General features: G+C 47.8%; 11 protein-coding genes across 11 annotated transcripts; 4 read left to right on the top strand and 7 right to left on the bottom strand.

The window, feature by feature from the left end:
* Positions 1–1,207: 1,207 nt before the first annotated feature.
* On the bottom strand, positions 1,208–2,938 carry N7509_009963 (transposase; the record flags this gene model as incomplete). The annotated part of the gene is made up of 1 exon (XM_056634600.1): positions 1,208–2,938. The coding sequence occupies one exon, from the start codon at positions 2,936–2,938 to the stop codon at positions 1,208–1,210; it is 1,731 nt and encodes a 576-aa protein (XP_056485220.1).
* Positions 2,939–3,193: 255 nt separating this feature from the next.
* On the top strand, positions 3,194–4,630 carry N7509_009962 (bZIP transcription factor; the record flags this gene model as incomplete). The annotated part of the gene is made up of 3 exons (XM_056634599.1): positions 3,194–3,307; positions 3,372–4,592; positions 4,625–4,630. 3 exons carry the CDS (start codon positions 3,194–3,196, stop codon positions 4,628–4,630), a joined length of 1,341 nt encoding a protein of 446 aa, XP_056485219.1.
* A 388-nt stretch (positions 4,631–5,018) lies between these two features.
* Positions 5,019–5,572, bottom strand: N7509_009961 (uncharacterized protein; the record flags this gene model as incomplete). Its single annotated transcript, XM_056634598.1, has 3 exons — positions 5,019–5,024; positions 5,181–5,441; positions 5,480–5,572. 3 exons carry the CDS (start codon positions 5,570–5,572, stop codon positions 5,019–5,021), a joined length of 360 nt encoding a protein of 119 aa, XP_056485218.1.
* A 225-nt stretch (positions 5,573–5,797) lies between these two features.
* Positions 5,798–6,087, bottom strand: N7509_009960 (GroES-like protein; the record flags this gene model as incomplete). The annotated part of the gene is made up of 2 exons (XM_056634597.1): positions 5,798–6,023; positions 6,077–6,087. 2 exons carry the CDS (start codon positions 6,085–6,087, stop codon positions 5,798–5,800), a joined length of 237 nt encoding a protein of 78 aa, XP_056485217.1.
* A 756-nt stretch (positions 6,088–6,843) lies between these two features.
* On the top strand, positions 6,844–7,893 carry N7509_009959 (epoxide hydrolase family protein; the record flags this gene model as incomplete). The annotated part of the gene is made up of 3 exons (XM_056634596.1): positions 6,844–7,127; positions 7,179–7,719; positions 7,780–7,893. The coding sequence occupies 3 exons, from the start codon at positions 6,844–6,846 to the stop codon at positions 7,891–7,893; spliced, it is 939 nt and encodes a 312-aa protein (XP_056485216.1).
* Positions 7,894–9,069: 1,176 nt separating this feature from the next.
* N7509_009958 (alpha/beta fold hydrolase) lies at positions 9,070–9,924 on the bottom strand (the record flags this gene model as incomplete). Its single annotated transcript, XM_056634595.1, has 1 exon — positions 9,070–9,924. One exon carries the CDS (start codon positions 9,922–9,924, stop codon positions 9,070–9,072), a length of 855 nt encoding a protein of 284 aa, XP_056485215.1.
* Positions 9,925–11,836: 1,912 nt separating this feature from the next.
* Positions 11,837–13,181, top strand: N7509_009957 (NADH:flavin oxidoreductase/NADH oxidase; the record flags this gene model as incomplete). The annotated part of the gene is made up of 2 exons (XM_056634594.1): positions 11,837–12,019; positions 12,084–13,181. 2 exons carry the CDS (start codon positions 11,837–11,839, stop codon positions 13,179–13,181), a joined length of 1,281 nt encoding a protein of 426 aa, XP_056485214.1.
* Positions 13,182–15,584: 2,403 nt separating this feature from the next.
* N7509_009956 (uncharacterized protein) lies at positions 15,585–17,544 on the bottom strand (the record flags this gene model as incomplete). The annotated part of the gene is made up of 6 exons (XM_056634593.1): positions 15,585–15,910; positions 15,995–16,672; positions 16,736–16,807; positions 16,898–16,920; positions 16,977–17,237; positions 17,291–17,544. 6 exons carry the CDS (start codon positions 17,542–17,544, stop codon positions 15,585–15,587), a joined length of 1,614 nt encoding a protein of 537 aa, XP_056485213.1.
* A 581-nt stretch (positions 17,545–18,125) lies between these two features.
* On the top strand, positions 18,126–18,932 carry N7509_009955 (enoyl-CoA hydratase/isomerase family protein; the record flags this gene model as incomplete). Its single annotated transcript, XM_056634592.1, has 1 exon — positions 18,126–18,932. One exon carries the CDS (start codon positions 18,126–18,128, stop codon positions 18,930–18,932), a length of 807 nt encoding a protein of 268 aa, XP_056485212.1.
* A 467-nt stretch (positions 18,933–19,399) lies between these two features.
* On the bottom strand, positions 19,400–20,752 carry N7509_009954 (thiolase family protein; the record flags this gene model as incomplete). Its single annotated transcript, XM_056634591.1, has 2 exons — positions 19,400–19,600; positions 19,655–20,752. The coding sequence occupies 2 exons, from the start codon at positions 20,750–20,752 to the stop codon at positions 19,400–19,402; spliced, it is 1,299 nt and encodes a 432-aa protein (XP_056485211.1).
* Positions 20,753–23,290: 2,538 nt separating this feature from the next.
* On the bottom strand, positions 23,291–25,109 carry N7509_009953 (fungal specific transcription factor domain-containing protein; the record flags this gene model as incomplete). Its single annotated transcript, XM_056634590.1, has 6 exons — positions 23,291–23,371; positions 23,416–23,578; positions 23,649–23,834; positions 23,888–24,528; positions 24,583–24,663; positions 24,720–25,109. 6 exons carry the CDS (start codon positions 25,107–25,109, stop codon positions 23,291–23,293), a joined length of 1,542 nt encoding a protein of 513 aa, XP_056485210.1.
* Between the last annotated feature and the right edge of the window lie 210 nt (positions 25,110–25,319).

Genomic DNA, 25,319 nt, shown 5'->3' with positions numbered 1-25,319 from the left:
CATGTCTAATTGCAGCATTCGCATGTTCAGAGCTTTGTGACATTTCTCGTGACATGAAAAGTGGCTTGGAACGTTCAACAGGCTGCATTCCGTTACTTGGGTATTTTGCATTGCCCCCAAATTCGGTATGTTGGCTCCCATCGACACCATACGTTCGCTGACCTTGTGTCGGGCGGAACGCAAAGCTAGATACTAGCCGACCTCGATAAATGGAAATACCTAATTAATCTCTGTCGGATTTGTCCTTCTTCTGAACCAACTTCTCATATTCGTTCCTTACTGTTCGGCCGTTTCCGGTGCGGCTATCCTTTGCTGCTATCAATCCTTCTTTGCAGTAGGAAGAAGCCCTGATAGAACACTCTCCCTGATAAAAATTTAGTATGTACAGTACAAGTTTTATTTGATACCTAATTTCCAATAATTAATACTTTTGCACTTCCACCGTATGAAATCTACTTAGCGCTCTCAAACTTTCACCCCCAATGAAGAAAACCCAAGGAACAGGAAACAATAGGACAGCGATAAACCCGAGTAAGTTCGAGGCCCATACAATCCCGAGCTTCGTATACACTACGCTGGGAGCCACTATTGCTTGTCATGCAAAAAGGCAATTGGAAGCACCCACTCTGAATTGAGAAGAGACGGAAGCAACCTAACTTCTCAAGGACATTTTTGAAACAGGCATAACGACCGAGTTTACTAATTACAGCCAACGGGGTTTAGGATTCCACTGTGGATCCCGTGAGACCGCTTATTCATCGTCCGCCAATTTCCCCATAGTTAACAAGTATTTGTATTGTAATTCGGACTAACTGCGAAGTAAGGTGTTGGAACACATCGGATGGTTACCTCTGAACAGATCCTCGCATCTTCAATCAACACAGTTTCAATTGGACATGTCGAGTACTAGTCAATACACCAGAATCCAAGGTCGACATTTTCCCTTGCCCTTCCGGTTTAGCTCCTAGTCAGTCCCCCAATAGGAACGCGGTGTGCGTCCAGACTCTCACATTATTAGTATCGGTACGTAGAAGCGGTGAATTTAATGTTTAGTACTCCGTACTTCTAGGCATTTTTCCTTCTGCCCCGCTAGCAGTGCCGCACTCGTATTACAATACTGCGCGCACCCCACCTGGCGGTGAGGGTGCGCGTCACAATTAGAACAATTGTCAGAATTAGAACAAATTGAAACTATTTACAACGTTTTTCAACGCACTGGATTTGAATCGAACCAAAAAAGTAATCCACCCTCTCGGGCAGCTTTTTCCGCATCTAATGATGCCTGCTTTGCCTGTGAAACCTCTGTTGCTGTTGGTTGGTTGAGCTTGTGGCCTATTCGTTTTGCAGCTTGTTTTGCGACCTTTGTTGCTTCCTTCTCCTTTCTGGCTTTAATTGAGTAGTTGGCATCACGTACACTCAGTATATTAGAGCCAGAGAGTGGCTTTACCTGTCGCTTGTGAAACTGGCGTTGTAGAGGACGACGTGCAGCTGATATACGACGAACAATATCTTTGGTTAATGCTGCGTGTTCTATGATAACACCCTGATGTTTCAGAACTCGATTTAACCCTCGCTGAAGCTTTGGGGATATTCTCTCTTTTCTGAATAGCTTCTCCAGCTTCCGATGATTCCTTTTGGCAGCTTGTATTGATTTTGGAGGTGAATTCTCAATACTGGATGATCCAGGTTCAGGAGGAGGTGGTGTATGCTCTTCTCCGTGTAGTCGTAGCTGAGATGTATCGATATCAAGGTCCTCAGAACTTATTGGAAGCTTCATACGAAGCTTCTTAACAATATCTTTGCCATTGACTGGGAAAATACCACGTTCTTTAAACGAATCTCGGATAATTCGAGTGTTGAAAGTACGGGCGCGTACTCTGGTGATGACTCTTAAGAACTCTGATTTACCAGCCGGCATACCTGCAAAGTACGACATCTCATTATTAACCACCTTGAAATGCTGTTTATAAGCCAAAAAAGGCTTGCCATCAAGAGGCTGAGATATATGAGTTGTATGAGGCTCAAATGCGATTGGTAAAATCTCATATTCCTGACATTTTTCGAGGAATTCAACCGTAAGATGAGAGTTATGACCATCAAAGATCATAATACGCTTCTCATTAGGTTCTACTCGCTCTTTTGTTGCTTCCTGGAAGTGACCAAGCCACTCAAGAAGTAGTTCATCAGAAATCCAGCCATTTGGAGAGACTGCTGTAAGTGTACGTGGTGGAAGGCCCTCGCTGTTGTCATACCAAACTTCTTGGAAGGTGGTACCTTTAAAAACGAACAACGGGTCCATAAACCAACCATCTGCAGCAATACACTCTAGAGCAGTAATAGTCTCTGAATGCTCGTTTTCTCCAAGATCAGGCCCTCCTTCCTGCCCTAACACTTTTCGATTCTTGCCTTTTCCTGGTTGGAAACCACATTCGTCAAAGTTGTATACCAACCGTGCTGGGGTATTCTTTTTGATCACATTTTTCAGCTTCATATACCACACATCGAGCTTCCATGCGTCCTCTGCCTTAATACGCTTATACTCCTTCGTTCTCTGCTTCACTGGCGATAGTTTCACATCCTCTGGCAAACGCTTAATAAAGCGATAAGCCCAGCGATCGCCTAAGATATGATCTGAGCCTGCGCGAACTAACGAGAGCTGCGCCATCTCATGGAGCAACGCCGGGGTTACTGGCATATGATATTTGTTCAATTCCACAATCCACAGAATCAAGGCTTCCTCCTGAGTATTATCAAGAGCTCGATTTTCAGGTTTTGGTGCTGTACGAGGCTGTTTACCCTGGCGGATGCGTCCCCGCAATACCCCATATGAAACACCATATTGCCTCGCGATTTGCGACAAATTCGGGTTTTCAAGGAGACTGGCGGCTTCGCAAGCCTCAGCCACACGAGATTCGTCAATTTTGGGTCGATACGGCATAATGGTGGATGGTAATAGCTTCACGAAGGCTGGTTGTGTGAATTTGTTCTAATTCTGACAATTGTTCTAATTGTGACGCGCACCCTCACCGCCAGGTGGGGTGCGCGCAGTATTGTAATACGAGTGCGGCACTGCTATCGTCGACGTAGCCACTGCCGAAACGGGCTTATTCCGGGAGTGATTACAAATCGCGTGTACCCGTTGACTCTCGCGACGGCGATGCAACTCTTGCCACCATCAATTGCGGAGAGCACAATGGCATCCGCCTCGAGTAACATGCGGCATTCCAGAAGAAGTACCATGGTCAGTGCGAATGTTCCGTCTACAGAACGGACATCGAAGCGCACTACAAATGTACCCGTTTCCGAGGTAGGTTTGAGAGTGCTCAGACAACATGTATACTCGTGGCCGGCGGGATTCTGAAAGATTATAGCACCGAAGAACACAATTACGACTGGCACAGCAAGCCTATCGCTACCGCAAGGAGACAGTAACCCAGTCCTTGAAGAATCAAGTTGAACGTCTGCAGACACAGATTCAAAACCTACGTCGGACGTTCCAAGCATACAACCATGAAATAGAAAGATCCGGCGTGCTATCCTTTGATTCTACTCTCGAAGGAAATCTGCAACAATTACGAAAGCACTTTCTTGCAATTTGTGCCGCTGCGAGACCTGGTAAAGAGGACGGCAGTGCATTTGAGACGAATGAAATTGTGTCAACTATGACCCTAGCGAGGAAACAAGGGGAGCACTCACAGCAGATAGAAGATGACCTTGAGTCAGCCACATCAAGGCTAGTCAATGGTGGCCTCCATCTAGCTCATCCGAGGTCGTCTTTTAACAGGGCCGACCGCGAAGAAAACAACCCACGAGGCAAAACATTAGCCCAAAATTATTCATCCTTACCAACACCTGCCCTGGAAACTGTCAACCATTCAGAGCCAGTGCCATACGCTGTAGATGACAGCGCACTCAATATTCCTTGCCCTTCGCATCTCTTTTATTCTTCCACTTCCCCCTTCCGCGAGACTTCTTTTGAACGCCGGTTGCATCGAGCCTGTTTGAACAATGGATATCACTTGTTGGTAGATCCAACCACCGATCCAGACAATGTAAACAGGGTGTTCAGGCTCCCATTGACTCTGTCAACCCGAGATTCCATAATTCAACAGGTAAAAGGTCTTCTTGAAGGTGGCTTAGATGAAGCCCCAGAGATGTGGGAAATGCCTTTCTTCTTGCTAGGCGGTGCGGGGACTCATTATCCTCGAAGGGATCACACAGGAAGACCTATCCTTCCTCCGAATGCCTTGCCGGTGAGTAAATTTATCAGTGCTTTTGTGCATGAAACAACAGCGCCACAACCCTTCCACAGCGACCATGATCTTCTGGCCGACCTTGGTCTCGATGGTGAATGGCTTGATTCATATGACGTGGAAGGCTATCTTAAGGAAAAGGGAATCTTCTTGAGTGCGGATACTACATTCTGCAGAGTTCCTGCACGTGCATTCTCAATGGAGCTCCGGCCTTCTGACACAGTAGGTGCCAATGCTCTGCATGTCATGGAAATGGATGAATCAACCCAGGGACATATGTATCCTCATAATGTAGATCTTCTTGAACTACAGTCGAGAGGATGGAGATCAGAAATACAGGTATGTTTTTTGTTTTACCACCATTCACCAAGATATGAGCGACTGACTCATGTCGAAGTTCTCACCCGGCACAGGATGTAGATCTACTTCGAAATTACTATTCCGATCCAAACGGGTCTTGGGTCTTAGATGTGGGATTATTCATTGATCGTATGCCCTCAGTGAAGCCAAATTATTTGCTATTACCCACTGACAAGAACAGATCTCATTCAGTCTGGCATTTGCCTCGGACGCTGCCCTGCGTTTCGCCGAGAAGACGTCGAGCATACATTCCGCCTTGCAGTGTGTAGAAACTTCTTGGATCCTTCGATGTGATGTATTCATATTCACGAAATTAAGCCTGTGCCCACAGGATGTGCGCAGTTCAAGGCTGCTGTATACCTACCATTCTCCGGCTAGTTTGTGCTGACAGCTATTTTGGACCATTTATATCTGTATATTGTTTGTTATCAATGCTTTCCACATGCGAACTGGTGGTACTTGGAATAGGGTTGCGACAGTTTGACGTTAGCCTAAGAAATTCATGACTCATTTGCATAATATTTTACCAAATACGACGTATGATGACAACTGTACTAACTGATATACAAGTTGCGAAAGTATCCTCCGTTTGAAAATGGAGCCCCTATGGTCGGGATGCACATGAGTCTTAGTTACCGCTCTGCCATCATGATAGTCATCCAGCAGGTTGTTGACTTTAACCGCGTCAAGTCCCTCTATAACTTTGAAGTCCAGTGGCTTCAGCTGGCCGTTATCGATCCCGCCTGGCAGCTCCGGCCAGAACTTGGCAGCCAGTTCTTGGTGCAGATCCCTAGCTCCGAGAACTTGGTTCTTCTTGAAACTAGCAGTCTTTGTAGCGGTAATTGCAGGTCAGCTTCTCCACGCACTACTGTAGTGTTGCCAATAATCCTTTTACCATGACCGACAGAAGCGAGAGTGTTAGCTGATGGCTGACCCCCGCCCCCCATCGCTGCGGACATTGGCTGCTATGATAATCTTCCCAAAGCTTGCGAGACAAGGGAATTAAAGTGCAAATTTCCCGCTGTTGGAGCCTCCTCCAATAATGACAATCGCTTCATTGGCGTAGTCCGCACCCAGGCCCAGGAACTTTGGTGCTAAGTTCAATCCCGGTTAACTGAATAGGGTGATGAAACTCGCAATAGCATTGACAGTGAATGTCGCTGCCTGGTCAAAGCTAGTATAGCTTAGTATGGTAGCAGCAATTTTGCGTCAAGGATGCAGAACTCCTGCAAGCCAGCTTGGTCAGGGGAACCCGACAGGATATTTGACTGCCCAACAATGCTATCTCCAACGGAGAACCTCTGGAAGTCTGGTCCAATTTTCTCGACAATACCGCTAATGTCGTTTGCTAGGATTGCGTGAGGCAAGTAATTCTCCACAGGTAGACCTCGATCCCGACCGTACCGGGGACTAGGATCTAGAAGAAATGTCAATTGTTTTGACAACTCTTGTACGTGGCATACCTTTTGGTCATGAGCGTTAAATATGCGCTGTTGGATTGCCTCTTACGCAAGTAAATGCATCGACAGATCATGCTTCCGGCTGCAATGGTTCTTATAAGGACTTAATTCCGTGTTGGCTCAGCGATAGGTCGCCGGTTTAGCACCATATACATCAAACTCACCCTGCTTTACGTAATGACTTTCCACCGAAAACGTTGGGTATTACTAAGTTAATTAGACCTTTGACCTCGGCCAAGCACCAAGTTGATCGCTCATCTTCGTAGTAGACCCTATTCCATCGTGAACTATCGCAGCCACTTCGATTGGTCAAGGTCTAAAAGGATCAGCCCGTAGTTGGGAGGGTCTATTGCTGAGGTATATACATAGAAACAACTGCTTGGCGAGACGTTCCACTTCAGCCTCGGCTGATCAGCTCATCGCTCATCGACGATCTCGCTGAGACAGTACCCACCTTGAGACTCTCTCCGATATGACCACTGTGTACTTTCGGATAGAACGATCATGGAAGGGGAAATTTCGAGCATCCTTCATTTCATTGCTTGAGAAGGGCAGATTCTTCCGCCGCTTAATAACGGCTTCAATTTGTAATCATAATTTATCAGCCAGTACAATTATCCGCTCTCCATCTAGGGAAGGAAAGAAACGTGTTCATTTGGGAGGATCAGCTGTTAGATAAGCCGATGAACGGTATAAGTAGTAGCTCCAGGGCAGGTGTAGAGTTAAGGACCACTAGAAGCTATTGATCGCCATAATCTCCCACGTTAAACATGATCAAGTTTTGGCTCCAACTATTAGCTGCCAGTTGTCTGCATGGCTTTACGCACGCGGCCCCTCTGGTGAACGATACGTTCGATCTGCACCCCTTTCGCATTGATCTATCAGCTAGGGTACCTCGAATGCTCGATCAGATCCGAAGTACTCGGCTTCCTGAAAGATTTCCATATTCCGGCATTGACTCGTCCTTCGGGATCGACCTTGACGTTCTGAAAGCATTGCAAGCAAAATGGTTGACTGATTTCAGCTGGGAAACAGAACAAGATTCAATGAATCAGTTTGTATAGTCTCCCTGATAAATAATCTTTTTTTCTGACATAATATGTAGGTTCGATCACTACACAACATCAATTGAAGACTTAAGGGTCCACTTCGTTCACGAGAAGTCCGCTGCGCCGAACGCCATACCGCTGCTTTTGGTCCATGGCTGGCCAGGATCGTTTCTGGAATTTGCTCCCATCATTGACCAACTTACTAAAGAAGCAACGACCTTTACAGGAAAACCTGTTTCATTTGATGTTATTATACCTTCCCTTCCCGGCTTCACTTTCTCGTCCCCTCCTCCGCTCAACTGGACGATCACAGACACAGCCCGTATATTCAACACACTGATGGTAGATGTCCTGGGATATAACACCTACGCCATACACGGAACGGACTGGGGCAGTGCTATTTCTTATAATATGTACGACCAATTTAACGAAACCATCGGTGCAGCACATTTTGCATTCCTCCCCTTCTATCCGCAGACCCCAGATCAGCTTGCTGCTGGGAATATCACACTTTCCAAAGTGGAGCTGGTCGAAGAGCAAAATGCAATGAATTGGGCTAACACAGGTGACGGATATTTCATTGAACAAACTACCAAGGTAAGGAGGTATTCACACCATTGTAGGGTGGAAGCATACTCTGACCCCCGCTTATTGCAGTCCAATACGGTCGGCCTGGCACTTCAGGATAATCCAATAGGGCAACTCGCTTGGCTTGGAGAGAAATTCATGAACTGTGAGTACACTTCGTTTACATCAACTGGCTGCCACTAATCCAATTATCGCGAAGGGTCCGATCCAAATTCCGGAACAAGGCCTTCCGTACTCAGCCGCAATGAGATACTCCGCAGCGTGTCTCTGTACTACCTCACTGAGTGTTTCGCCTCGTCTGTTTTGATATATTCTCAGAACCCCAACACCTGGAAAACAAAGTACAGCAAGGCGCATAACAACGCACCGCTGCTGTTTAGTTCATTCAAATACAATGTTGGCTTTTGGCCCGCAAGGCTCGTTTCGAAGGTTGGAAACTTGGTGCTATATCGAAGTTAGTATACACGGATGATCCTCTGAAGGTTTGCACCTAACACGATGTATTAGACCACGATTTCGGAGGCCACTTTCCTGGCTTGGACAACCCTCCTGCTTTCCTGGAAGATCTTCGAGAGATTGGGTCTTTTTGGAATAGATGAGTGCTGGTGCTATTTGTGCCTCAATTAGCTCGAGAGTGCTTAGTACCAAACCCGGCGCCTTCAGAGGGCTAGCTTCTATTTCAAATCTCACCAAGAGTTGTTGCCATTCTGGCACCTTTTGTGTACCTATTGTACTCTTAGATTTTGCACAGCTCTTTCCATCACCTTCAATTAAATAAGGTCCACACATACAGTAACTCGCTTCCACTTATGCCCCTCTATTCGGCGTCAATTATGCGTCTCTCCTCGTAGTACTCAGCAATATCAAAATCTAGCTGAATGAACTTCGTTTTGTCCTTCTTTATTACAGTACCACCACTATAGCCATACTGTCATGCTTTATTGCTATGGTATAACCAGTTCCCAACAACTAACCGGTTGCTCCCTATGTTTGTGAAGGTAGCAGCTAGAAAGAAAAGCGGCCCAACTTCCTACTGTAGTTGGCTATGGTCTTTATTATCAATCTGTTTCGACTGCACCAAGCGGCGACCGTATTCTTATCTCTCCCGACTTCTTACCACCTCGTAAATCCTTCGTATCCCTAGAGTCCTACTAAAATGTAAGATAAAAATATAGTGAAGGAGAGAATTGGCTTAATATGTGGAACACCAGAGGTATATCAGTGAAAAATGGAAGACTATCGAAGACAGACAATTTGACCCTATTACTTTTACGCGAAGGGCGCTTCATTTTCGTTATCGCTAAAGGGTGTACATTAAGCATGATCGTGCAGCCTGAAATAGCGCCTTCCAACCCTCACTCAGTTGTTCAAAAACAGCTCAAGATGCTGTGCGTAGAGTTCCGGCTCTTGGAACAGATGCCCATGTCCCGAGTCAGGGAAAATGTGCAGCTGAGCCCTAGTGATCCTCTGCTGCAAAACGAAGCTGTTCGCCGTAGGTGTCATAATGTCTGCGTGGCCGTTTGTGATAAGGACTGGGGCGCTGATATCGGCTAGTCGATCGAAATTACCAGTATCAACGGCGAACTTGAAAATTGCTGCCACTTGTGACTGAGGCCCGGCTCCAACAAGGAATTCTTTTCTCTCTTCGTCTTTGAGTTGCCGTTCATGGATTCTCTTATACCATTCATGGCCAAGGCTCAGGCTGGTCTCTGAAGAATAGAAGAATAATCTCATCAAATCATCCTCGGTTGGTGCCTGATCACCGTTTGCGCCGGCGCTTGCGAGGACATCTCGTGGGGGAAGAGCCACACCTTCTCCGACGGCGGATTGGGTGCCAGCTAGAACCAATTTGTTGACAAGTTGGGGATACTCAAAGCCCAGATATTGAACAACGCCACCACCCATAGAGAATCCAATAAAATCAGCCTTTCGCACACTGATTGCGGCGAGGAAGTCCACAACTACCGAAGCCATCCCCTCGATTGAGTCTGGTATGGTACCCTCACTATGGCCGATACCAAAGCTATCAAAGAGTATTACCTCGCGGTTCTTGGCAATGCTATTGAACAAAACTGGATCAAGCACATCCATAGTTCCACCTAGGTGGTTGACGTAAACTAACGGCAGAGGGCTTGGTTTGCCGAACCGGCGATAAGCGATCATGGTGCCGTTGACAGAGGCAAAGCTGGTTGGGACAGTTTGAAGGGAAGTCATGTTTGCGGTTTCTTTGCAAAAGATGAGAAATGACAGAAGTGACCAATGAAATGAAGTAGTCCAGATTCGGTATAGAAATCCAAGGTATAATGAGGTAGTTTTTGCGAGGAGGATAGGGTAATTTATAGGACATTCTCACCACCCAGAGGGGTAAATATGTAATACAATCCGATGGTATACCTTTTTCGCTGCAATAATGATCCGCATGAATTACCATACGGAACCAAAGAGAGAGTAGGTACGCGACGAATAACCCTGTCCTTGGTGGTAAGTACCGCCTTACTGTTTGAATTTATGATACAGACCGAGGGCGCATATCGATGTTGTGATGGTTGGTAATCATGTTTCTAGAGCCCGAGAGGCGGTTCGTGTAATCGCTATTCCTGGACCCTTCGACGACTAACGGCCCGAGATCGGAATAGATTACCTCGGCTGTCTCTTTCTTTTGATTACAGCATAAAGAACAGTTTACCAAAATCTAGTGCATAATAGTTTTTCTGATCAGCATTCAATGGTATGTGCTCCCTTCCAAGGACGTTTGGAATATGGTCTTTGAAGCCCAAAGACCGTGTTTCTCTAGAAACAGCAGGACATTGCACAACAGCGGTAGCTAAAACTAAGATGGAATAATGTTCTGCGATATCTTCTTTTCGAGAACCCGGATTTGCGAGAGTATCAGATAGACATGTGAACTGAACCTAGATTGCAGGTAGGGGACGTTACGTATTCATGTCCATAGAAGAGATGCGTTGCACTTCATTACTCTCGTTTCTTCTACGAGCGTCGCGCGCTTCGGATACCCCTAGTAACCGTATTCGATTGCCACCATACGGCCTTTGTGGATTTGACCGCCCTACCTACACCGCTTACTACTTTCCTACCTATAAGTTACAAGCTCCTATAAGACCAAATCGCCATAAAATGGCAGATTTTGACCCATTCCGAATACCTATATCCCCATTATCTTACCTACTGACATTTCTACGTAATGTATAGGGGTTAGAGTAAGCTTAGCTACTAAGCATCACTTAGTAGAAATGGATTACAAGTTATCATTCTGCATAAATAAAGTGGGGCCTCACTGGTGCAGATAAATGTGATATGACTCCAGTTTCTGAGGTTTGGTTTTGCAGAGGCAGTTAGCGATCATTGTAATGTTGCCTGTCATGAAACTGACCATGTGGAGGCCACCAAATGAGAGATTGGGGTTCGGCGCTTTTGTAGCATGACCTGGAATGAGCTTATAGTTTTATGGCCCCTTGTCACTCAGTTCTATTACCCGATATCATGGCCGAGGAAGTTACATGTTTAATAATCCGAATTGTGGACATTCCTCGACTGATTAATGACTTTACGATAACTGTATTCGTACTAACCATATGTACCACACAGGACCAATCAGCTCAAATGCTAATTCTTCTTCTGCATCCTCATTCATATATCCGGTGGCTAGGTAATCAAACCCGTCTCATCCCCAATGGAAAGGTCCTTGCCACCAACGTAATTCAAAACGTGGTGCCTTTATTCTTTGAGACCTTGCCTTCCACAGAAAAAACGAATATTGTATTGGGGCGGTATTAGGGGTCTAACGGACGATAAAGATGTGAGATACCTCGGACCTGAATCTTGTGATTACTCAACATGACATTGGGAAATTTACTCAAACCTACTTGTAAGTATTACCGCAGGTTGATCAAGGCATGATTAGAAACCAAGCAGCACCATTCTGTAGTGCTGGGTTGTCTTGCCGGGGAAGTTGCGGGGGCAGTTGCCGGGCCGAACAAAACGTTCTGGGGATTAGAAATATTTTTGAAGTGACGTATATAGTCAATGAAGTACATTTGATCAGATCCAGTTGATTCTTGCCCATAGCAAATTCCCCTTCTTTCCCTCTCGCCTTTCCCTCTCGCGTATGCTATTCACTATGACTTGGCCCAATGTCCCTATCAACCCAGCCGTGGGCATCTCTTACTTCACTCCGGCTCAAAGTCCGCCAGCAGGAACTGCCCGCAACCCCCAAACAAGCGGCAAGCCGATTCCCAAGCTCTTCCAGCCCTTTACCATCCGAGGCCAGACATTCCAAAACCGCCTGGGCGTACGTTTTATCCCTTATTTCATGCGGCTCTTCTCGAAACTTGTACTCACCATGCCATCTTCAGGTGGCCCCTATGTGCCAATATAGTGCCGATGATGGCCATATGACTGCCTGGCACATGGCTCATTACGGTGGCATCGCCCAGCGTGGTCCGGGAATGATCATCATCGAAGCCACCGGGGTTGTTCCGGAGGGCCGTATTACACCCGCTTGTCTGGGTCTGTGGAAGGACTCCCAGATCGCACCCCTGAAGCAAGTCGTTGAGTTTTCTCACAGCCAGGGTCAGAAGATTGGTATTCAACTGGCCCACGCGGGGTGCAGGGCTTCGACTGTTCCCCCGTGGCTGGGCGGTGTCACCGCGACCAATGCGGTAGGGGGCTGGACGGAGAATGTTAAGGCCCCGAGTGCTGTACCCTTTGCCGAGGGTGATATTGTTCCTAATGAGATGACCAAGGAGGATATTGAGGAGGTCAAGAACGCGTGGGCGGCTGCTACTAAGCGAGCTTTAGCTGCTGGCGTGGACTTCATCGAGATCCACAATGCCCACGGATACCTGCTTTCTTCTTTCCTCAGTCCTTCTTCCAACAAACGCACCGACGAGTATGGGGGTAGCTTTGAGAACAGAATCCGTCTACCTCTGGAGATCGCTCAGTTGACCCGCGACGTGGTTGGACCTAACGTCCCCGTTTTCTTGCGTGTTTCCGCCACTGACTGGCTTGAGAACAGCCTGCCAGAAGAAAAGGGGTGGAAGCTGGAGGATACCGTGGAGTTAGCTCGAGTTGTCGCTGCGCAGGGAGCGATTGACCTAATCGATATCAGCACTGGCGGCGTGCACGCCGCTCAGAAAGTGACGTCGGGTGTCGGCTTCCAGGTGCCATTCGCGACAGCCGTGAAGAAGGCTGTTGGAGGCAAGGTGCTTGTATCTGCCGTTGGTACCATAAACAGCGGTGTTCTTGCTGAGAAGATACTCAACGAGGACAACGTCGATGTTATCTTGGTCGGGCGTGCTTTCCAGCGTGACAGTGGCTTGGCTTGGGCTTTTGCAAAGGATTTGGATACTGAGATTGCTATGGCTGCACAGATTCGCTGGGGTTTCACCAGCTTCCGCAATGCGTCGGAGTATATCCAGCCGAACTCGATGAAGGCATCGATTTTTGATTAAGTGACGATGTCCGTATACAATGTTGATGGATAAATGGATGACGTCATTCACCTGTCTCACACACGCTGGATCCCAGATCATGTGATGGAATATGCAGTATGATAACTTGATAGTTATCCATTGAAAACGATGCATTTTCCGGTCCTCTGAAGTTTGCCGTCGTGATGTATAAGCTGCAGTGGTTGGCCCTCGGCCCCAGCCGCGCAAGAGTTTCTGATGAGTGATCATAGCTTCTTCGCTGTGAATGATTCATAATAGAGATTTGAACAGATGGAGTTCGTGCCTCAGTTCTTTCTAGGTTTCTCACGCGAAGTTTATTAGATCCATCGCCGTCTAATTCATGATAGCGAAATATAAGCGCACATTTCAATAAGTTTCAGATACAGCTGCTGGAGAGTGGGTTTCCGGTTCGGTAAGACCACGTCATGTTGGTCAGCATGGCATACATATACACACACACAATTTATTAACGCCCGGCGGCTGAACCGAAAGGGCAACTATCACTGATCTAAATGTACATGCCTAAGCTAATGCTGTGCCTCCTTGGAGCCCATACAGGATTCCTTTTAGTGTATGTTATCTCAGATGTCAATATCTAAGCGGGTCCTTGTGGGTTAGTGTTTAGTTAGTAGACTTGCTTGAAGGTGCTTCTCTAAGTGTTCAACATCCTATCGGCAATTGAAGCGCGTCTATTATCTCTGGTACAAGGTAGATGGTGGGGGTTAGAATAGGGTTGGGGCGGGGTAGGGTTAATATGTGTCGGTAGACACGGCTAAGCTGCGTCGAGTCGGCCCGTTGCGATTGCAAACCGTATTTTGGCTCGCACTGCTTCTTAAGTTCGGTTTCCAGTTCTGGTCATCCAAAGGCGACTTTCCACCTAGGAAAAAATATGTATTTCCTCGGTGAATGTGAGTACATTGCAGCATTTCTGTTCGGTGTATGGTCTACCTCTGACATCGAAAGAGTAAGTGTTCCACGGTCTCTCTTGCTTGTCCACATGTACACTGATCTGACTCTGCGACGTTGATTCGACAGAGGTATCTATTGAGTCTCACTATGCTAGTCCGGAGTTGGACTAGTACGCTCGCTCCTTTCTACGATAACCGATCGTACAGCTTCCGCGTGTGTTTCCCTGGGAGTGCTGCATCTACTCGTTTGGAGTGTTTCCCTATATTTTCTGGGAGGCAACTCTTGGGGACTGCTTGGGTTCGTGCAATGTTTAGTGTTGTCGGCTTCATCCTAGGAAACTGTACCTGGGGGATCGCACCTTCTTGCGTCGCAGCCCTGGCCTGCTCTTTCGCCAGGCCCAACAATTGGTTCTTCTCGCTAGTTGGGGCCCAGCGGATGTCTATCCGGTTTTCGTGTCTCCGTAGCCTCTTGATCAGCTTTTATGTTTGACAGATGTGTTCCTGGCCGGACTGCTGTCGAGGATTCTTCAGCGTAAGAGCCGCCGCTTGATACATATACAGCATGGATTGAAATCAGATTCACCACCTACACACAGAGGTTCTTTCTCGGCCCCTCTTTCGAAACTGCACTATACCTATTACGGTAACCGACCCTCGACCCCCTTTCTTGGCAGTATTCCAGTACGGCTGTAAGTAGACCTGTGCACGGGACTCCTATGGGAGTAAAAATCGAATCCTATCCTATTTGCCAAGAGCCCATAGGGCCGATTATTAATCCTATCCCATCCCATGGGAGTCTTGGCAGGTCCTATGGGACCCATATCTGAGCATCGCCAGAACGCATGTCAACCATGACCTAACCCAACCAAACCCAGCCCATCATGGGTTTGGTTGGGTTAGGTCATGGTTGACATGCGTTCTGGCGATGTTTAAGTTCGATTATTAAAACAGTTCTGAAAAGGCCAGGATTTTTACAAGGATAGTATCTAGTTTAAATAAATTAATTTAGTTGTTAATAAATCTATATCTTATATCTTTTATATAGTATATAATATACTAGTAATTCATTACCTTTTTGTCTATTTTTTGATTAATACAGTAACAAACCTTACTACCCTAAATTACCAAGATTTTGTATAATCAAAATATATATCTGCGTGGCGAGTTCCCACACCACCACTCTGATATATATTTTACTTAAATTTATATTGATTATCAATTAACTTATTCTCTTTTAATTAATACTAATTTTATATAAAACCAATTATTCAAGAAGTCTTGACAGGTCCCATGGGATGGGATAGGATTGATAATTAGTCCCATGGGATCTTGGCAAGTGGGATGGGGATTGATTCTTACTCCCATAGGTCCCAGATGCACAGGTCTAGTCAGAACCAAAGAAAAGATCAACTAGAGGCCATCGCTATACCGGAGAACACAGAAACATGCACCTTTCATTGCAAAAAGTAGTAAACTGTTTGGTAAGCGCTACCTCTTACAACTTAGGAAGGTTCTCAGATTTCGCATTCTGCCATTCCAGCTTTCTCAGTTCTGCCCTCTTGATCTTGCCGCTGGTGGTCCTGGGCAAGGATTCCTGATTGACAAACGCCACTTTCCGCGGGTATTTGTACGGCGCGGAATTTGTTTTACAGAAAATTTGCAGTTCCTTCGTAAGCTGATCTCGGGGCGCTTTTGCGTATTTCGAGGTCAGAACTATGAAGGCCTTGACCACCTCTCCACGGACCATGTCAGGGGAAGATATCACGGCACATTCCGCCACAGCGGGATGCTGTTTCAGAGTGGACTCAACTTCAAATGGGCCTAGAGAGAAAATATTAGTTGCTAGCTCCCCCGATCCTGTTAGGGGGGAGAGGAGGAGAAGGGAAAAGGGGGGGGATTACGAACCAATTCGATAGCCAGAGGAGTTGATAACATCGTCTGCGCGGCCCACGAACCATAAATACCCATCCTTATCCCTCTTGGCCTTGTCGCCAGTCAGGTACCACTTCCTGATCTTCCCGTGGAGTGTGCTGATTCTCTCGTTGCGTGTCGCCTCACCGTTATCATGAACATATCCGTCAAAGATTCCGAAAAAATTCGATGGAGAATCTCCATCGGCAACCAGGAGGGCCAACTCCCCCTCTTCATTTGCTGGAGTTTCTTGACCAGCTGGGTTGATGACATACAGAGGCACTCCAGGAATCGGCTTGCCCATCGATCCAGGGCGAACTTCAAAGCCACCATAGTTTCCACACATTAAGGTTGTCTCAGTTTGGCCGTAACCTTCGCAAATCGTTAATCCACTGAGGCTGCGCCACTGGTCAATTACTGTACTATCCAGTGGCTCCCCAGCTGAATTGCATTGTGCGAGAGCGCGCGGTGCATTCTTGCGGTAATATTGTTGGCACTGTTGCTGGACGAGCTGCCGCCACGCTAACGGAGGGGCACATAGTGTCGCGATTGGAAAGTTATGCAAATGCTCTAGGATTGTGGTTGCATTGAATGGTCCTCGGTCGTCCCAGACAAACAAACTGGCGCCACAGTTCCACGCTCCGAAGTAAGAATATGCCGCTTTCCCCCACCCTGGAGACCCAAAATTGTCAGCACCATTTCACTAGAAAGGGGATACTGTCGGCATCTAATCACCTTGCTCAGTGTAGTTCCAGCAGAGCTTCCCAGGCGATAAATTGAGCCAATATTTGCCGGTAAGGAGATGCGCTGCGTCAGTTGTTAGTCCAATCTTGCTTGCGACCACTGGTTCTGTTTTTGATACTTGCCGAATGGATAAGAGACCTGGTTATGGCGCACCATCTTCGGTAGACCGGAAGTGCCTGATGTGAAGTATAAGATTGCGGGAGAATTCCAAGGCCGCCGAATCGAGGAATACCTCGCGGTTGTCTCGATCTGTTCTATGGCCTTGTACAGGCCCGTCACCCCTGCTTCTGGCTGGCCCTCTGTCTGGATGATGACCCGGAGAGAGGGGCATTTGTGGCGGACCTGTTGGATCTTGCGGACACTCGTGGCATCACCGACAAAGACGGTTGCCTTGCTCCTTTGAGAGCGGTACTCAATGTCCTTCGCGGTCAATAATGTCGTTGCCGGAGCAATTAGAATGCCACTGCGGAGACCGGCTGTAGCAACCTCCCACCTAGGATGCTGTCAGAAAATTTGGGCCACCCAGTGACCAAAAGAAAGGCTTACCATGCCGGAGCTCGTGGAAGGACCATCAGCATAACATCTCCCGGACGTGCACCCAGTTGCTCGAGTAAGAGAGCAATGCGCTGTGACTGCTGGGAGAAGTGTTGATAAGTCAGCGACTTTTGGGTGGCTTTATCGTGAGACACCCATAGCATGGCCTCCAAGGAGGGTGACTTGGCCGCCCAGGTATCAACAACATCAGTGGCGAAGTTGAAATGATCCGGCCGTTGCAAAGGAATGTGTGTAAGGGGTGCCATATCGATCGCAATGATGAGGTTCGTACACTTGAAGCCCCGAAGCTGAAGCGACGAAAGCGAGGTACTTATATTTATTTGGCACTCCGGTACAGCCATTGCCCCCAAGGGCGGCATGGCGCTTCTACCAACTATCTAACCACTATTGCTGCTGACAACAGCGGGTAGCTATGAATCGGGCCGAGTAAATGATTAACCAGTACTCACACACCAAGTCTCGTCATTATTTTAGGCTACGGCAGCCCTTACCAGTCCTAGATGGCGGCCGGGGCGACCGACGGCCCGAGGTTGGCGGCCAGGGTGAGAACCAAGGACTTAACCGTACCAGTATTCCGCCTCGGCTCTCGAATTCTGGCTGCATTTTTTTACAGTCAATTTAACGTGCCTGATCACTTGCGAGCCGAGCTTCATTTGGCGAGAAAGCTATTCTGAACAATCTCTCTCCTGCGTCTTGCATCTCTGCGGTGAAACCAGAACCTCTACATCTGAAGTTTTTTGGGGGGGTTACAGACCGCGAAGTGAGTGCTCCTTAACGACAAGCACAAGGAGCTCATAACTGATATAGCGGGATCGAACTGGTCAAGATGGCAGATGAACTTGGACTGAGCTTCATCCAGCTGCAGGCACCACGGAATGGAGTTTTATTAGTGAAGTACAATAGGCCTGAGGCGGGAAACTCGTTACATCCTAGACTAGTGGCCGACTTGCTCAAAGCCGTTCGGTGGGCGCGACAAAACGACGACGTCAAGATCATTGTCTTTACAGGAAACGGCAAATTCTTCTGCACCGGGATGGAATTAGTGACCGATGAGGAGATGTCATTCGCACCAGGGTCGGACTTCCATCAACTTAACAAGGAACTGATTTTGTCTGAGAAGATTCTGATTGCCGCGGTGAATGGGCCTGCTGTTGGATATGGCGCCAGCAGCCTTGCGCTGCTTGATTTAGTCTATTCCGTCCCGGACGCCTATTTCTTCACACCATTCGTCAAATGGGGAATGGCACCAGAGGCTGCTTCGAGTCTGACGTTCGCAAGGCTAATGGGCCACCAGCGGGCATCATTGTTATGTCTGACAGCGGAGCGGATCCTAGCTCCAGAGGCGAAGGAATTAGGTCTGATCACCAAGATCCTACCAGCCACGAACTTTCTGGACCAAGTTATCAAGATCGCAGAAAATCTTGCCCTGTCACCAACTGGTTCTCTCCTGGGAACAAAACGATTAATGAAACAACCAGTTATCAAGGACTTACTGGAAGCAAATGATCGGGAATGCCATCTTATCCATGAGGAGCGGATGCCAAGCGGGGATCCTGAAAGGGCCAAAGAGCAATTCCAAAATGCGCAACGCAAGAAACGCAAGCTTAATGAGCAGGCCAAGGGTCGTCTGTAACGTGGCTCAGGATAGATTATCGTTCTACATTAACATCGCTGAGTTCCAACTTCGTTTTCAGTCATGTCCTTCTAGCAGTAGTTACATGAAGTAGATTTTGGGAGCTTACTTTGGAATAGCATCCGAACAGGTTCGGGTGATTCAATCTGCAAAACCCATCTATTCCTCACGTGGTTCTCAACTGCACTAAGATGATGAATCAAACTCCAATACTCTCTGCGCCAGTATTTTAGATAGCGGATAGTACATATAAATCTAACATTTAAAAAGTTTGAACCAGGAACTAGTTTCCCCCAAATCTGTGTTATCGCGTCTGCAGCTTAACTTGAAACAAGGAAGCTTCACGACCTACAAGTTTCATAAATTTGTTTTCCTGGCTGTCAAAAATAAGTTATGTATTGAAAATGAGGGCAGGAAATTATTCACGAAGACAATGGTTGTTGCATAACCCTCCTGGCCGTTCTATCTCAATCTACACTCTTCACTCTTTGAACCACAATTGCAGTTGCTGCCCCACCACCGTTACAAACAGCTGCGACGCCGTACTCCCCGACCTTAAGCTGATGCAGCAGAGTGGTGAGAATCCTGGATCCCGAGCTGCCGAGGGCGTGGCCCAAAGAGAGAGCTCCTCCTAGCAGGTTCACATTTGCGTTTTCAAGGCCGAGAATCTAGGAACGGATTAACATAGATGTACCACATGACAAGCTCTTTTTGAAGGGTACCTTTGCGTTGGCCTTGATGACCGCTGCGAAGGCTTCATTGAATTCCCACACTGCGATATCCTCTTTCTTTAATCCTGCACGCTCTAGAGCGATCGGCACTGCCTTGGCCGGGGCAATGGTAAAATCAATAGGATCAACGGCAGCGTCCGCCGTTGAAATGATCTTTGACAAAACCTGGCTCTGAGATCCGTACTCTTGTGCAAGAGCCTTGTTGACCAACACCAACGCGCTCGCACCGTCGTTAAGAGGCGAGGAGTTTGCAGCTGTCACAGTCCCAGTACCATCCTTGGTGAATGACGGCTTCAACTTTGGCACCTTTTCCACATTAAGCCTCTCAAACCCTTCATCTTGACTGATTACAACATCCCCGCTTTTTCCCTTCACAGTGACTGGAACAATTTCGTCCTTGAACTTCCCTTCAGCCCACGCCTTTTGTGCTCGTTGAAAGCTACGGATGGCATATTCGTCCTGAGCCTCTCGAGAGATATTGAGCTTTTTGGCTGTGTTCTCCGCACAACTTCCCATGTGTATCTGGTTGTACACGTCCCAAAGTCCGTCCTTAATTAGGCCATCCACGAGCTTGATATCTCCCGGTTGACTGAAGCGGGGTGTCCTGGGAAGGTAGAATGGGACACTGGACATGCTTTCCATCCCGCCAGCAACCTGGGCGTCGGATAGCCCTAGCTGGATATTTTGGGCGGCCATCACAACCGCCTTGAGACCAGATGCACAAACTTTATTGATGGTGACCGCTTCGGCCGTAACGGGGATTCCGGCAAGGATTGAAGCTTGACGGGCAGGTGACTGGCCACCAGATGCTTGTAGGACATTGCCCATGTAGACATCAGTGATCCTGGCCGACGGCAACTTGGACTTTCTAAGTGCCTCTTTAATGGCGTATGCTCCTAGTTCTGTCGCGGGCACGTTGGTGAATGAACTACCGAAGCGAGTGGTCGGGGTCCTGGCGGCGCTCAGGATATATGCATCTAGAACCTCTTTTCGCTCCGTGGTCGTTGGATTTAAATGCTTGCCCACTTGGATGAGACGCTCAGCAGCGGTCGAGGAGATGTCAGTGGGCCCCGAAGTCTTGGAAGACATGATGATGTAAGAGAACCGTTCCCACTTATTTGCGCTGGTAAGGTGGGTGAAAAATGCGGCTGGAAGCAAGTGACGATATAAGTGAAGCTAGCTTTTGCTCGGGGAAATATAAGCCCAGGAGAGTAGGAATGGTTTCAATAAAAGGGTAGAGTAGAAACGATAAATAAGTAATTATATAAATCAGGAAGCATGATGGTCATTCGATCAAGGTAACAAGACCATTACGAAAGGGTCAGTTCCGAGGCAGCCGACACTGTCGCGGGATTAAGCCATGGGCAGCGTCGGTCCGAGGAAGAACGCTCCTAAATCGTAAACCGTCAATGATTTCATCACGCGTGGGACGATGTAAAGATCCTTGCCGAACATAATATTCCTCTGCATAATAGTACATCTAAACTCCCGCACGCAGGCGAAAAGTGTATATATACTCCCCAATCCCCTAATTACATATAGCGTCCGCTCCCTTGTAGCAAGGCAATGTGTCCGTAAATTGCAATGTTTTCTATGTACAGAGGGAAGGTAGGAGGGAAAATGTCTAGTGTTGACCGGGTGAGAGATGACAAGCTACCTGCAGAGGCGAGCAACTACTCCTATGAGACAGTTGTAGAGGGAAGCGCTGGGGTCAACGTAAGGCAACCCCAGTAAAACGGTCCCAGACAGATGTCGGGGCCTGAGGCATCAAGGTATGCGGAGATACTGGTTATCCGAGGGCGCGCGGGCTGTCCGTACGGACAACCCTGCGGTACGAACGGAGTACAGGCGCATACGTACAATTTTACATAATAAATGACAGTAACAGTCACCTTAGGCGGCATCCAAATATGCGACCTGGAGGTGACTGTTAGTACAAAATTGCCCCTCACCCACTCTACCACTTCGACCGCCAGCTTTGCCACCAAAATGCACTGTCTCTGGTCATACGCGTGAGAACCAAGAGGGCAGGATATTACTTGCTGACAGGCCCTAAAAATGATAAAATTTGACGGTACGCGGCTTAGCACGTATATTCCATGTCCCCGAGTCTACCGTCAGGTCGCGTCGCAATGGCACTCCACTCCTGAACGCGCCACCGCGCGCGCCAACGGCCCTATTTTTTTATTTAGCGCCTTCGGAACGCAGCGAGTGCTGGAGAAGCTTAATTTTAATCTCTATACACCAACTCTCCCTGGCAGCAGGGGGAGGAGGGTCTTCAACCACTGGCAGCAGCAATTATATCCCCTGCACCTGTAACGGGCCCATGCCCGTATATAGCCACGAGATCATGGCCTTCTTCCCAATTCGGCAATACGTCAACATACATCAACGCGACCGCTCCCTTTCCCCTCTTCCCTCCTCAAGATTGTTGTAGACAGTTCGTGGCCTTGCTAGTTTGAATCAAATCGGCATTAGCCCTTCACAGCACCCTTCCAAAACCTAACCTATCCAAATTGGACGACAGGCAAGGTCGATTACTAAACTGCAACAGTAGCCAGAACCGTCAAATATTATAGCAGCGCTGGCGCAAATTGAGCAGCTTGCTACAGCGACCCAGCTGGGCATACATAAAGGCGCTCTCAATTCAGCCAAAATTTTCCGCTATATCGACCAATCAGAGAGCCCCCTACCGCGCTGTTCAGGCAAATTGGTCATAAACGGACAGACATCATTGCCGGCATTGAGTGGTAATTTATTTGCAGTTTTGCTAGTGGGTGGTAATCTAGGAGGGCCAATTCAATTCTGCCCGGATTCTCAAAACTACTCTCTTTGAACCAGCTCTAGAGCTTTCCGGCCGTTATCCATAGGTCACAGTCCCGGCTTTGCAAGTACAGTCTGAGAAGCATTGCCGATTCTATTCTAGTCTGAATTTCGGGATTATGGACGTAAATAATTGTCACGTTGGTCTAGGAGACGTCTGCTACTTATGACCATTTCGTAGAGCTGGAAACACTGATTCAAAGCAGCCTCACCTTAAATATATTAAATATACTCACATCGATCGAATAAGAATTGTTATCAGAAATTGTTTCAGCCATGCGCAATTCGAAAACAGACACAGCCCTACTTCTCTATACTCACTATCCAATGGAGGGGCAAGAATACTGGAGAAGGAATGAAAGTGTGTCGAACATTGGTTGGGCGTCATCGGCATCCACTCCATTGTCACTGTAATATGTCTGGGGATCGACAGAGAGCACGGAAGCAGAATTTGTTTGGGATCCGGCCCCGGCATGCTCATGCCCAGGCGGTGGAGACTTCTGGGGATAGGGATGTGGCGATAATCTCGGAATCGAAAGCACATTTTCCCACTGTTCGTTCGGTGGACAGTCAAAGGGAACGTTTCGCTCGGGTACACCCGGAAAAAAAGAACGTAACATTGCCGAAGAAGAGGCTAACTCTCCAATTTCCGGTGTAGCTTCCAGTGACCAATTTGGCTGGGGAAAGCATCGCCCAAGAGACCAATCGGGAGCTTCCCCTGAAGATGGTGTTTTCCCGTAGGATAGGGAATGGTCCAGAGAGAACAAGAGCTTGAAATATAGTTCCGGATTTTGTAAATAGATTTCACTCCAAGTTTGAGGTCGGTGGTTTGATATTGATGAGGTCAATCCGGACGTATTGTCGACTGGTGGAGAGCGAAGAGATCTTGACCACGATGTGTAGTCCACAAGCTGAAGGACTTTACGAACTATTTCGGAAACAAACTTGGCGAAGCTGAATCGGCTTTCATATTGTCGCATGGCCGCTACGCAATGTGAGAGGTCTCGCATACGGGTTTTCTTCTGGTGATCTGATGGTGACAGCCAGACATCGAGAGAGCCCAGTAGCAGAGGTAGTGCTGTATACGCAGATCTGAAATCGGTCAGCATTTGTAGCCTTTCATGACAGTAAAATGAAAATCGACGAGATGAAGGTGGCGTACGCGCTAATCGGAAGATGGCCAGCGAGGTTGGATGTCACTAGCCTCTTGAAGACACCCTTCAGGCCCGTAAAGGCAGCCTTAAGATCACTCTTGCTGGTATTTAACTGCATCATCCAGTCCGGATTGACTGTATGGCTCCTGCTGAAAGTATATATAATGAAATGGCCCAGCGCCATCTGAGCGGAGCTAAGCGGAAATGAGCTGACTGAAGCAAGCGACCGGTTATGCGTGTCACTTACTAGTAATAAAGTCGCAGCAGATCTGCATACAGCGTCACAAAGTCCACACGCAGAACGTCCTTCCCCGAGTTGTGCTTTAATCGTGCCTCCGCGGCATCGAACCACGTACTGAGGTCCTGTCTACAACTTTTCATTTTGCCGGACAGTCCCACTAGATCTGGGCTCGTGTGCGACAGTGACATAGGAACACTGTCCAGCGGATAGATAATCATGATGGTTGATGTGAGCGCGGCTGCCAGTTCACACTGCGTAACGAAGATCTTGATGAGCGACCGCTTGGTTTCTGAATCATAGACCCTAGATCTTCCAATCTCGCATGCTAGATCTTGCTCTGCGAAAGGTTCCCGATGGTGATCAAATTGGTCCGGGGTGATCTGAAGCGGCCGGCGCACCCCAAGCGCGATGATTCGGTCTCGTACAAGGCAACACCACCACAGTCTCTTTTTATCCTGTCGTTCTCGTGCACTTAATTGGGGAAGAACGCTGTAGAGGTGGGCACGGTCTGCACGAGCGCATTGAATAGCGGTAGACAAGAATGATGTATTGTTTTGAACATCGCGGGCGGACGATTGGAATGACAACAACAAGGATGCCTGCGCGATGGAGGCTAAGTTTGATTCCGATTGAAACTGATAGAGCAGCTATTGAAAAAGCATCATTAGCAATGATAGTAGAGGGGGCTCAGTATTCCTTACAGCAGCACGTTGGTGAAGTCTCTCCCGAGCCTCATGAGAGTCTCTGAAACCACAGGCTCGTAGCGTGCGCAGGGGAACGAACTTTGAATTGTATTAGCACATGCACCAGCATCATGATATGGAACAGGGTTACATACTGCGGATGCAGCAAACAGCATGGCTTGGAGGACCAAGAGGGAGACCTTGGAGGCACGAATCATGGTATCCATTTGCCCATATAAGTTCCAGAAGTCTCCTTCGTTGAGAATTGGCAGGCAGGGGTGGACGTGGAGAAAATACTCTTGCATGAAATCACCCAGATAACTATCGCCGGGGACCCGGAAACACCCTTTTGATTCGAGGTATTTGACGTCCGCTGAAAGCAATTTGGGGAGTGCCTTTAATTCTAGAAATTCGTAGTAGGAGAAGACGACACTTTGGTCGGAAATTCCCTGGCTTGGTTCGGATGCAGTCTCGCTCAGCATCGAAGGAACCGGAAAGCCCCCCCCGCTAGACACATTCCGCCGAAGTGCTGCATACTCTGACATACGTTCTGAACGCGGATCCGGGCGAAACAGTCCTCTGATCGATCCCTCATCCCCATGTAAAAAAGCGCCGTGGGGAGATGGTAGTGAAGTAGGAGGAAGAGGAAAATCGATACGGCTGGGATCTGGGAAGTTAGACATAGGTTGTAGGTACACATCCAGCGGACTTTGAGGGCCGGTCACGGTCGCGGTGGTCACTTGATTAGTTTCCGG

The sequence above is a fragment of the Penicillium cosmopolitanum genome, assembly GCF_028827165.1.
Source record: "Penicillium cosmopolitanum strain IBT 29677 chromosome Unknown utg000009l:1.0-9042332.0:1.0-9050551.0, whole genome shotgun sequence".
Classification (NCBI taxonomy): Eukaryota; Fungi; Ascomycota; class Eurotiomycetes; order Eurotiales; family Aspergillaceae; genus Penicillium; species Penicillium cosmopolitanum.
The sequence above is the reverse complement of the archived record's forward strand: the minus strand, read 5'-3'. Positions and strand labels throughout refer to the sequence as shown.